Below are 13741 nucleotides of genomic sequence, written 5' to 3'. Positions count from 1 at the left end.
TGAGTGGCGGGGGGGGGGAACCTCATCTTAGATATGAGTAAATACATTACTAGTAATGACATTTTGACTAAGAGACCTTCTTTAGAAGTGAACTACCAAGGACAGGAAGGCCTCGTAAATGAGATCCTATAGCTAACTCGTTCCTTCTAAAATCAGTAAGTATATTAGAACAGTTCTATCCTTATCTTTTTCAAGTTTGGCATATTTCTGTGAAATATGTGTGTACTAAATACATGTTTTTCAACAGCTAAGTAAGAGTTGCAGTGCAGAATTTTCAAAATACTCAGCACTGACCTCCCCATTGCACCAATTTAAATCAGTGGGTTTATAGCTGATTTAAAAGGGAGCAGAGATAGTTTAATAATTGATGCATGCATACATACCAGTGTGACTTAGAATAAGCTAGACTGGAGCATACACACTTACAGATCCATGATGTGGTGGCAGCCATCTTGTGAGCTAAGTCCATTTAACTAATGTGACTTAAGATAATACAATGTAGAGGTGTATTATCTTATGCTGTATTTAAGTTGACTCTGCTGCATATATGTGTGTCCACTCTGACAGTTAAGTCAACTTAAAAAAGTTAAGTTGGCTTAACTGTCAGAAAGTTAGTACATGTATACACACACAGTAAGTGCACTGGGAAGTCCCACAATACAATTTTAATATTTTATAAATCTTAATTCATTTTTTCATGTTCTTAGGGCATAAAACTCAAGAAAATCACTTCAACAGGAAGATAAGTTAATGGATCCCTGTGGAGTAAAAACACAAACATACGTTCATGGGAGAGTGTATGAAGAAGGGGGAAAAGATCTTGTGATGAATATTTTAGCATTTGTACAACTTTCCTAAAACTTGTTACTTTTTGGTGGTGATTTTGCCATCACCAGTTTCCTCCTGTTCTTCAATATTTCCTTTTAGATTTTTCTTAAGCCCTCCAATTTTTATTGGGAGATCCTGGGGTCAGAAAAACTGGTGTGGGAAAAAAGCAGGGTGCATAAGGTATGAATCAGTATAAGATATGAAATCATTCCTTCAGCTTTTTTGAATCCTTTCAATAAGTTGAAATTGTTATTGAAGCATAGATATCAGAGTGATATATTATATTTAAGTGATTCAAATGCCCTGCATTGAAGCGATGTCACTCCTGTTTTTTACTCCTGATTATTACGTCTTCAAGGAGTGTGATCTTCCTTTTAGCAACAGCATTCCATTGGGCACTTTGGTCTTTTATTACCTAGCATGCATTATGACCCGTAATTCTTTTTCAGTTTCACTGCACTCTGGGCTGCTAGTCCAATTTTGTAACTGAGACCTAGTTTCTTTGTTCTTGTATGCATAATCTTGGTTGTTCTCAAGCATCTTCAAAAGGCTCCACCTTACCAAGAGATGCACATAATGTGTCCCCATCATTATTTAGCTTACAACCAATTTTCGTTATTTGCAACTTTTCAGTGATGCTTATGATTTCTTCTAGTTTTTGATAAAGATATTGAATAGCTTTGTGTAACAGAGAGCCTGGGGCTCCCTGCTCATTAGAGATAAAAGCAGCCCAGGCAGGGCACACTGTAGGCTAGGCAGGATGCAACAGCTGCAGGTTGCCAGGACAAAAGGCCAATGGAGGAATTAGTAGGCATCTGCAGGCAGCTGGCTGACAGGAAGTGGGCAGGGTCCTGGGACCATATAAGGCTGAGGTTTTGGCTGACAAGTTATGCTATCCCTGGCAGCCCCAAGGGAAGGATCTCCTGCCAAGGAGAGCCACCCAGGGATGCTAGGTCAATTACTTTGCTGCCTGTGAGAACGGTGAGGCCCCGGGAACTCACAAGGACTCCAGGCTGGGAGGTATGCCATATTAGTGAAGGTTTTCCCTCTTAAATGGGTGGAAGGCTGTTTCCCTTTTATGCTGTGTTATAGCTCACGGGCTTATGTTTATGTTCTGTTTATCCTGGCTGTTTGGGTTGGGACTATAGGGATGGTTTATGGAGATCCCATGCATGCCTGTGAGCTACTGTTGAGTCCAGAGAGGGGCAGAGTGCAAGGCTGCAGAGCCACACAGGGGCCTGGGGCCCAGCAGACAGGGGCCAGGGGCCCAGTGACTGGAAGGGATGAACTGGAGCTAGGACCTGAAAGCCAAGTCTGACATGGTAGGCCTGGGCTAGAAGGCCTAGCCAAGAGTAATGGAGCAGAGGCCTATAAGGCTGAAGTCTTGACAGGAGAACAATGATTTTTGCAACACCCATGAGGCTTAGGGCATGGTGTAAGGGGGAATTGGAGCCACACAATTATCCCCTAATGGTTTGGGTGCCCTGTAGGGCACAGTCGACTTGAGTGGTCCAGTGAGAGGGCAGTTAGACTGGGGCCATGAGAAGGCCTATGGGAAGCCTCCCTATTATTATTATCTCTTTCCGTCAAGGTGTGGCAGGAGAGATGCATACCTTAACATAAAAATACATACCTTAATAGAAACATCCCTCATATAATATTGATTCCTCATTATGATTTTTTTGTGATCTATTAGGTACACATATTTTAATTATTTTAATACATTAATTACAGTATTGTTGTTTAATTCCTGTCTAACTGTGGGATCATTTCAGCCTTTCCACAATTTTCTGGGTATCCATATCAGTTTAATTTTCTTGTAGTTATGTGGTTGTACCATTTACTTGTATAATTGCAAAACTTTGGCTCTCTTACTGTCTTCCTACCCCCACCAGTTTACTGAAATTCCCCAGATATGAAGGCTTTGTTAAAAATCAGTACTTAATGATCCAGGGAGTTCCTCTTCCAATTCTTTTATTACTCATTGATGCAAGTAATCTAGTTCTGTTGGTTTAAAAAGGTTCACTGTTGCTATGTATTGTACCCCAGTTACTAATAGAACAGAAAGTATGAATAACCAAAGTATGAATATGTAATTATGTTTTGTTTCATGCAGAATATGAAGCTTCACATTTGAATCATGACAGGCAATGTTTTATTGCTGTTTATCTGATGCTAGATCTTATGCAACTGTTAAGTTTCATTTACAGAATTCCTTCTTATTGTCCATAATGTTTGTGCAGAATTAGAGGTTAAAAGGTTATTTTTGATATCTTTAGTTTCCCTTATCAACTATCCAGTTTTCCTCTCGATTTGTACTCAGTAATGTCTATGCTTCCCCGTTTTTACATTTTATATATGTATTCCAAATTGTATAGGTATATGGATTGTAATACGTCTTTCACAAACCCCTTAAGCCATGATGGTTATTTAATTGAAGATGTGTCTTTGGTAATGGATTATATAGCTGTGTAATAACAATGTAGTAGTCATGATCATCAAGAAATTATAAAATAGACAAGGATTTCTTAGAGTGAGAGCTTTTACTGAACCAACTGTGTAGTTGGGCATATCCTCCGACAATTGTTCTTTACTATGCAGTGGCTAGCTTGTTCTGGCCATACCTGACAAAGAATGGCTTGTATTCAAAAGCTTGTGCAACTCTGCTCCAGCTACACAGTTTGTCCAATAAAAGGAATCACCCTAAGGAATCCTTGCTACTTTTGGAATTTATGTGTGTGTAACAGTAAATTCTGAATTACTTGGGGTCAAGTAATAAAACCTTTCTTAAACAGGTCACAGATCTTTTCTGTTCCCTCCATGAGTTTTGCACATAACATTTGACAATTTTAGATACATGAGTACTTGTTCATAAAATAAGGGTCTCTCTCCACTTTTTTTGCTCTGTAATATACTTCTGTTGACCAAAACTACACTCACATTTTGTCCTGAGACTTAACACCGAGTTGTGACTCTTCAGTGCCTATCTCAAGATCCTTTCAATTATTTGTTTAGTTGATATTTATTTTATTTGTTTTCCTTTATTTGTGGCTGGGTGTTTTAGATTCCCCTAGAGAATGAACTGTTACATTTGTAATTTCACATATTGAAATTAAAAAGAAATATGGTTCCTTCATTTAGGATGCATGTCTATTTTCATTTTTATTGTTTTCAATTTTGGTTCATTATAGATGTGCTACTCAAATGCTGCTTGGTGCAGAAATGCATCCCCCCGCCTCCAAAAAAACAAACAAAAAAACAAAACCACAAACCCCAAATAAACAACAAAAAACAACCATAGTAGTTTAAGTTGATGTGCACACTTAACATGAAAAGGCTGGAAGTAGCTTATATTACTGTAAAACGTTTTAGATTGTTCAGCATGTGGAAGCTGTCATATGCTATGCCACTTAAGTAATAGAATAGGCCAAAACACTGGAGGGAAAATAACAGCTATTTCACTACAGGAGTCATTTGAGTACTGCTGACTCATTACATTCATTTATTCAGATGACCGTCTAACAACATTAAATGCAATGGAAAAGTCATTGTTCATTAAATCTTATTTCAAATGGAACTAAATGAGAATGCTGCAGGGTTTAGAATACAAGGACAGGCTTTTGGGGAATGAAGTGATGAGGAGGATCAAAGTTTTAGCTTAATGACAGCAAGTTGTTCCCACATACAGTATGGGAAGGAGCAAAGTGCAGTTGATAGTCATTTTTGCTAACTCAAAGAATGCAGAAATTCAGATACCTCTGAGAACTTGGCTACTGTCAGGAGAGTTGGCTAAAGGCATGTTGATTCTGTTGACCTGGCTCACATTTTTAAAAACAAATCCAAAAATATACCATAGAGTGGTGATGGGCAAAAGCCTTTTCATAAAAATGTTCTGATATTTTTTTTAATTGCACCAATTTTCCCAATGTTTCATGAAATCAAACAGAAGCAAAGTTAAGTAAAAACAAATTTCTCTATGAATATTTTGTCCATCTGCGCAAATCACAAAATGATTAATAAGATGTAATTGGAAAAGCTCCCTGTGGGAACATTCTCCAAAAACACTTAAAATATTATGCAGTAAAATGTCTCTTCATGTAGTATCATTAAATAAGCTGAACTCCAACAAAATAAATGTCATGAACAGTACAATTAGCAAGAATTAAACCATCTTTTTACAAAACTTCATACCATATGTTGGTTGATAACTCAAGTCAAAAGCTAAAAAACTGTGCCATATCAAAAAGTACAACTCAATAGATTTGTTTCAGTTTTGAGTGAACTTAATGAAATATTGAGCGTGACAAAAATCAATTAGTAATGGAATATATTTATTTCAAGAAGATATGTTGATTACACTGCATAGTTAGAGGCACTGAAATGAAAGGAAAAGTCAGATTCTTTCCAAACTTATGCTTTAAATGTTTAGGTTTGCCATTGGTACAATATAGTGGAGTTTATACTTGAATATCATTCTCTATTGTTAGCCTAAAAGTTGCTTTTTCTTGTGTAATAAATGAACATATATTTATAATCTCTGGATATTTAATAGTTACTAGATATTTTATTGCAATTTATGTACAATACTAAAACTGCATGATAGGAAAACCAGTTAGGTTTATTAGTTAAAAGTTAACTTTTAAGTTGGTCTAATAAAAGATAGCCGATTCACCCAAAGAACCTTGTCTGCTTATGTCCTTAAACTAACACAACTACAACCTACACCCCTGTAAAATTCTCATACATATTTGATAATCTTGTAAAAACCAGTTTAGCTATATTGCTTATCACTGGTCTGTAATTATTTCATGTAAGCTGCTAAAAGAATTATCCCTCTTGGGATACTGAAATTTTGAAATGGGGATCATTTTCTTGAACTCACAAAAGATGCATTTTCTTTTACAGTCAATTTATAATTGGAGAGCTGACACCTAGGATTTAGGTTTTAACTCATATTTTGAGTTCAGAGCTGAGGCAACAGTCATGTGAGCCTGGCAGTCCATTTTATAAAACTAATGCCCCGGTTAATATAACATCTGGTACATATTTGTTTTAGGTGTAATTTCATTTGCTGCTGAAGTTGAAGAACAACAGCAGTCTCAACATAACTCACCGGAGAAGACAGATGGTGAACAGGGCCTTCAGAAATTGTCGACAGAGACATTGCAAACTGTTGATGCAGCAAACACTGGTATGTGTATTATTGTGGATAATTTCATTATCAGTCTGTATAAATTTCTATCATCATTCATTTTTAAATGAAATGCATCTTTTATATGCCAAGCCACATGCCTGTGAATAATGCATAGCCAAATGGGTTTTTTGCATGTGTCCAAGAATTTATCCATTGTCGATTGTTAAAAAAACTGTAGTTTTAAGTTTTGTCATTCATTTGGTTTTTGATTTTCATGCTTTTTGCAACACTTAGTGGTGCAGAATCCAGACTTTTTCAAGACTGTAGATAACAAGGATAGCTTAAATGCAACAGAAATAATCTAACAGACATATCCTGTTTTTTAAAAGTATACTTCTATTAATGTCAGACCAGGTAGCATCAATGTTTTGGAACAACAAAGCAAATAGTCACTGAAATTTACTTGGACAGAGTTCACAGAATGTGGAATCTGCCTCTAAAAAAAATTGCAGGCTGTCTTTGGAGTTTTGCCAGTAGAAGTCCTGTTCTTAGAATCTGCAGGTGCTGTTGATACCAAACCAGATCTTGTAAGAAAAGAGAATCCATAAGTATTGTGCATATCTGGGGGGACAAGGAGGCGGGAGGGAACAGGAGGATGATCATATAGATATAGATATATAGAAGTACAGCCACAACAGTCTTTACCTGGTAATAACTCCAATTAATGCTCAGTATAGTTGGTTGAAAATTTCTGTTAACTTAAATGTTTTCCAGAAATGTAGGCACATAGAATTGGAAGGAACATCAATTTATTGAGCACAGTTAAAATAACCTAAGTTATAATTATTATAATATTATTAGCTATTTTGTATCAATACTGAGATCTTTTTTGTAAAATTGGTTATATAATCATACAGATGCTTCAAATACATTGTAAATATAGGTCCCAGCTCCTACCTTCTGTTTGTAGCTGTTCTGAGATAGGCAAGCTAATGAACAGTAAGCAACTTTCATTTAATTGAAAGTTTTTTGCATTCGCCATCTCAAATGAGAATAGCATTTTGGTATTGCATTATAATCATAATGAAAAAAAAATTCTGTGGCAGAGCCTTAACAAACTTCCTCATCTTTATGGTGCAGTCCAAATGGTGTCCTGTGCTATGCAGAAACACAGTTGCTGCTTGACGTAGTATGGTGACTCTCTTTCTTCTGGTGCTTTTTGCATCCTTGAAAGAAAAGAGACAAACAGGCCATGATAAGCTAAGAGAAGTTAAGACAGGAGCACCACTGAAACTCAGAGATGAGAGAGAATTTGCTGCTTTCTTCATTTAGAGGTAGTAGCGTAACTAAGGGTAGGTGACTGGGGCACAAGCCGGGGGTGCTCAGTATAGTTGAGATCCAGAACGGAGGCAGGGGGCTCAGGGCCCCAGTCAGGCAGAGTTCAGGACGCAAGTTCCCTCATTGTGGGAGATAACAATGCCACAAGCCTTCCCTGGCCCTACAGCCAAAATAAGGTCCTTGCACTGTTGTTTGGCACATAAATTTGCAGCAGCCATGGGGCCAGGTGAAGGTAACCTGGCTGTTGGTAGTGACACCTCACCTCTTACTGTATTGTTTCTACTCCACTCAGGGTGCCCAGAGCCTTGAGCCTGCTGCCTCCATTCTGACACTACATAGTGCAAACCTTATCAGGTATGACCCTGCTGCCCAAGGCACAAACTCAACCAGTTTCACTTTTTTGTGCAGAGTGATTTATAGTTTTTCCAGTCATAGTGATATAGGAGGTGCAAGAGCACCCTATCCAGTGCTTGCCAAAATTTAGGTATTCATTGCTGTTACCTTTCACTGGTTTATCATCAGGGATCCTTGTTTCCTCTGATGGAAAAAAAAATAAAATACATTTTCAGATTTAAAAAAAGTAACCCAAAATCCACATTTTTCCATGATTAAAATGAAACATCACTATACGCATATCTATATAGATATTAGTGGCATTCCATTTTAATCACAGAAAAATGTGGATTTTTGGGTTACTTTTTTAATGTGAAAATTGGGGATTTTTTTTTAATTGGCAAAAACCAGGATCTCCGCTCATCATCTTCATGAAGAGCCCTAATTGCATCTTCAGTTCATGAATGTGTAAACTTTTAATAGCTGTGTAGTAGTGTGGCCATTATTTTTGTTCCTGTGGAGGGGACTCTTGGAACATCATCCAAGCATGGTTTTATTGTTAAGCTTTAAAATGGTCTTTAAGTTATTCATAAAGGAATCTTTATCTTAGCTAATCCTCAAAGGAGACACTGGCCACATGCAGGCATTATTTTTCTACCAATAGACACTATGAGGGTACAAATGTTCATCCAAATTCTCCTGGGTGAAACAAGCCCCTTCCAGGCTTTAAAATCAACACTTAACCTTTAAGCGTCCATATAGATATTCTTATGTGAGCCTTCTAATGGGTACAGTGAGTTCAACTGGTCAGGTGTCCATCACCGCCCCAGAGCTAGAATATATATTTTTTAAAATTTATTTTCCTGTGTGGTGTTCTCTCTCTCCTCACTTCCCAAATCTCTTTTTCTTAGGTTTTATATACTATTTTGTAGTTCTCTTCTGTATGTTCCATATGTCCTAAGTATGTACCAATCATCTTTTACAGTAGTTTTTCCTGTCATCAGTATTCTGCTGTCTCAGGACTGCTACCACATCTTCTTTTAACTTTTTCATTGACATGGCTCATACAGAGGTCACTCTAAACTGCCCTGCTTGCTCTGCTTTAATGGTGTTTAGTTACATAGGCGCTGACTTGTATTTTTACTGGGGGGAAGGAGGGGGACAAGATGATGAACTTGTGCCCTCCACCACCAGCCCCTCAGTGTGTGGGACATGGGGGGTAGGAGGGGGTACAGGCAATGTGGCAGGGTTTTTTAATCATAGCACGTCTCCCAAGATTCTTATATCCACAGCAAGGCTGCAGGGAGCAGGGCTCCAGCCAAGCTGGACCAGCTCTGGGCAGGAGCTGCCTCCATGGCCCAGCTGGAAGGACCTAGCACAGGAGGAAGCACTGTTCCACAATGGCAGCCAAGGTGAGGTGCCCCCTGCATGCCTGGCAGTAGCATGGGGCACAATTCTGTGCCAACACCACTGTTGCACCTCACCTTGGCAGGCATTGGTCCCACCTGTTGGGCTGTGGAGCTGGTCTGGCCACGCTGCAGCCTTGCACCCAACTGTGGGTGCAAAAAACTTGGGGGGCATATGCCCCCCTGCCATGTTGCTTTGCTCCCCCACCCCTCTCTGCTGCATCACCTCTGTTCCCTTCCCCCCTGTCCCCTTAGACTTGGTGGAGAGCAGCTCCTGCAGCTCTCTCCGGATATTACATGGCTGCCAAGTGCACATGTGTGTGCACATGCACATGGTGCTCCCTGCCTCCAGTTGCCCTCCCCGCTCCCCCTAGCCCCAAGCAGCCCCTCCCAGGCTGGAACTCTTCCAGCCTGCAAGGGGAAACCTGTAGCTTCCTGTGTTTTTCTCCTTTCTTCAGGTTTGGGCCCTGACAGTCTTCTTCCCCAGTTGGGCCAGGGCCCTTTGGTCCCCAAATACTCAGTGCCTATGGTTAGTTATGTGAAGTCAAAATGGCATTACTCAGGCTAACCAGTTTGGTAAGGCATATTTCAGGCCTACAGTCTGCTTGTGCTGGTTCCCTAGATCAGTAAGGGAGGACACTGGAGCAGCTGCTGCTCCCCATCCCTTCCCCAGACCAGGGTCACCTGATCACCTGTACTGTGCTCTCTCCTGGGAAGATGTCTAGACCTGGAAATTTCTGATAATTTTCCACTGTTAGAAATGGACATCTGTTCAAAGCCATTGATTCTTCTTCATAGTATCTCTTAGAGACTGTTTTCTGGACTTGATCGGGAAGTTGTTTAATTACAACCTGAAAATAGCCTTATTCTGCAATTTAATATATGAGAAGCAAGGATTTTTTTGTAATATCTTTTATTAGGCCAGCTGTAGAGTTGGAAGAGATGTTAGATGAGCTTTGAATCACAAAGCAGCATTCCAGCTCCACAATTGGACCAGTAAAAGATATTACAAATCAAACTTTGCTTCTCATATATTTCATGGAGCACTGCATCTGCAACATTCTGACCTTCTATAGCAGGAGTGTATAGTTAATTGTCTTATTTTAGTAACCACTAATAATGGCAAATGAGTTAAGTACTTTTGAATAAACCAACTTTTAAATACAGCTTGTATTTAAAACACAAAATTATTGCAAAAAGACATCTCAAATAACCTTATACTACTTCTTAGTATTTAAAGAATAAACAAAATGCGTGTATGTGTGCAGAGACAAATGCAGCTCCCCTCTGTAACTGAGAATACTTTTACAATGATCCCCTGGAACAAACAGAAGGTCATTGCTGGTTCCAGGGGGGAGAGGAATCTGGCTGCGGTCAGTTTCTCCTAGCAATGGTCCCTCCTCCCTGTGAAGCTGCAAAGTTTTCAGAATGGGTTGGGGGAGGGGGAAAGGAACAAAGGGAGTTCTAGGGATTCCTCAGGCAGCACTAGAGGGTGGGGTTGGTGAATTGGAGCCCTCCCACCTCAGGAGAGCTCCAATTCACTTGTTCCACCATCCAATGGGGGCTAAAAATCCCCCAAATCAAACTCCCTCTGCTCCTTTTCCCCCCTTGCATTCTGAAAAAAGGAATAGGCTGGCAGGCAGCACAGACAGAAGTTAGAGAAGATGCTTAGTTTTGTAACATATTCGTGTGAACCTTCATGCCATATGGGTTCAGAATTTCACCTGATCGGCAACTTTTTTAAACTGTCTGTAGCCATGCGCTTGCATTTGGTACCAGCTGTAAACCACTTTCTGTGGCCAGATCGGATGAAATTTGTCACTTCTGTCTGCACCCATATTTTCCTTAAAGTTACAAGAAAAGTTAAGTATTTATAAAAGGCACCAGTTTTAAATAATAGTATTCCTAAAATTCTTCATTTATTTATAATTGAAATTTTAAATGTTTTGTCTTCATATAAAGAGGAAGCTGGAGAGAGGGACAGCCTGTCTCAGCTTTTGGAGGACTTAACATATCAGATACGTTTCTTTCACATCCAAAAAAAGGAATATTTTCAAGTTTCTTCACAAGGTGGTGGTTTCCGGCTGTTGGAAAATACATTCTTGTTTTGTGTTTGCCTTTTAAACAAATACATCTTAAGCTTAAAATATACATTCTCTTACCCACAATTAAAATTCCTAACAAACTCTGGGTGAACAGTTAACTAATTAGCTGCACAGCAAAATGTCACTGTCTATATGTGCGCCAGCATTAGTGCACAATAAATTAACTCTACCATAAGACAGTACTGTCAGTGACAGTACTATCCTACGATGGAGTAATTACATGCACTGAAATGCACGTGTAGATGGTGACAGAAGCTGGCTGGGGCATGAGGGTGCTAAAGTTTGGGGGCTGACTGCTGCCTAGCCCACCACTTTTTAGCACCCTCATGGTCCAGCATGCCCTTCTACTGCCTGATGCTACCACCAGAAGCCTGGGGCTGACCCTCTGGTCCCCCTGCCAGCCTGGGGCTGCTCTGCTCTGGCTCAAACTTCTGCAGTCCTGTGCTGTAACAGGTTAGGTGCCTGAGGACCATTTGGACTCCCCCTACAGACCACCTCATTCCTGCTAGGCTCTCTCTCCGAGACCATTCTCTTAAGATCTCACCTTGTTTTCCACCTACCACATGCTCCCTTCTCCCATGGTCGACTCCCCCAACTTCACTTGCCTTAAGGGCTTAGGTCATGACATCTAGCCACCCCCATAGTAATGCCCATGCCTTGCTGACAGTGTGCAACATCATATTCAGTGGGAAACCTGTCTCAAAAGCCACTTAAGGCCTTTACTCCCTTGTTGGGGCCTTAGCCTTCCCAGCTTCTCCCCTTCTTCTCTACTTGGTCCCTTAGCCACAGCCCACTGTTCTGGACCTGGATTCTGGACTCCAGCTCTTGACTGCCTAATCTGGCTTTGTCTTTGCCCTGTCCTCAGCAATAAAGTTGCTGAGCCTGGTTCAGCTCCTGGGCTCCCTTGGCCCTTGTCCCTGTCCTTTTTGTGGACAAGGCCTCTGTGCCCAGGCTAGGCTTACTTTCTCCCTTTTTGTCTTTGGGCTTTAAACTCCCATCTGGGCCTAAGCTGATGGTATGTCCTAAATCAAGGCCCCCTAGCAAGCTGTAAACACTGGCATGATCCTAGCACTTCTTTGGGGGGAGTTGGAGGGGGACAGTAAGGCCCCCATGCATCTCTCAAGGCATCTCACCATGGGTTAAACTCCCAGGGGCCCCCCAGACACTTGGCCGTGGCATCTGCTCACTCCTCTTTTAGCCACTCCAAAACCGCCAATTATCAAACTGGCTATAACACAAGTCCTTTCCCTTGGGGCTGTATAATTAAACTTAGCCTTCATTGCAAGAAATTTGGTCCTGTTTCTTTAAGTACCAGGCTCCATCCCTGATAGCCTTTAAGGCAAACAGTCCCCAACCAGTCTCTCTGAAAAAGTTCTTGCCCTTAAAGAAGCCATTCCACTTCCCAGTAACAGGGCAGGGGTTCCCTGTTACACAGGTGCACCAGCGGGCTCTGGTGCAAACTGCACTGGAGTTTATCATGTCATCTTAATGGCACGTGTAGTTGCACCAACTGTAACCATAACTCATATCCGTAGGTAGCATGCAAATACTATTCCAACATCACATAAAATAAATCACGTACAGTATTATAACAAAACAGAAGTTATTAAACAGTATTCCAGTCTGTAATTGGACCTGGCAGTGATAAATTCAGGTTTATAAGTAAGTTCTATGTTCTTTACTTGAAACTATTTTCTGCCTGTTGCTGGTTAGAAAAATCATGAATTTCCTACAATTTTTAATTAGTTTGAATGCCACCTCATAAAAGAAGTAACTAAATAGAAATAGACAACTTATTTTAAAACGCCATATATTTAAAAGGACAAATAAACATTCGTTAAGATGGACCAAAAAGGAAGGTAGCCTTAAAATGAGCTAGTGTAAAAATGTAAAACACATCCTCCATTTACAGGAACTGCATGCATTATTACAAATTGAACAAAAATGGTCTGCCTTGCAAGCATGAGACAAAATGCTTAAATAGACAAATAAATAATAGAGTTGCAGAGCCAAAATATAAAAATAGTTCTTAGCAGGAAAAAAGAATTTAAGAGGCTTTGGCAAGGCAAAAAGATATGTTCAGATGGGATTTGAAAATAGGTGGAGAGACTGTAAATTAACTGTTGAAGACTGCAAGTGATATAGATAAGACCATAACAGCAAAAGTGGAGATTATGTAAAGAAATAGAGGGGAAGCCATTACTAGGTGAGCAAAAAGGAAGTGAAGAAAAGAGAATAGTGAGGCAGCTGGAACAATTCACTGGAGAATTTTTACACAAAAAAGACAGTGGTTTGCATCTGCACCCAAAAAATGAATGAAAAGTGAATAAGTTATTACAGGACAGTGAAGTACAGTACAGGGTAGTCATGCTATTTTGTATGTCAGGGAGCCATGGGATAATTAGAATACAAGTCAGTTGAGGGGAACGAGATTTAACAGTGGGGGTCTACTACAGACCACCCAACCAAGGGGAAGAGCTAGACCAGGAATTCTTAAGTCAGCTCATGGAGGTAGTTAGGTCAAAGGACTTGGTCATCATGGGTGACCTGAACTTTCCAGACATCTGCTGGGAAGAGCAGTCAGCCAGGTCTGACCA

At 40.1% G+C, this 13741-nt stretch overlaps 1 protein-coding gene across 1 annotated transcript in view; it reads left to right on the top strand.

Annotated features, from left to right (window-relative positions):
- The window catches only part of LOC109302302 (cilia- and flagella-associated protein 47-like), a 536681-nt gene that overhangs the window by 98246 nt on the left and 424694 nt on the right, over positions 1 to 13741 (top strand). Inside the window, exon 6 of the mRNA XM_019523864.1 lies at positions 5885 to 6019. Within this exon, the coding sequence (XP_019379409.1) occupies positions 5885 to 6019 (135 nt within the window). The remainder of the gene's footprint in view (positions 1 to 5884; positions 6020 to 13741) is intronic.

This window comes from Gavialis gangeticus, unplaced genomic scaffold, assembly GCF_001723915.1.
Source record: "Gavialis gangeticus isolate Ggan-Ray unplaced genomic scaffold, GavGan_comp1, whole genome shotgun sequence".
NCBI classification, from domain to species: Eukaryota; Metazoa; Chordata; order Crocodylia; family Gavialidae; genus Gavialis; species Gavialis gangeticus.
This window is presented reverse-complemented; position numbering and strand designations above follow the sequence as displayed.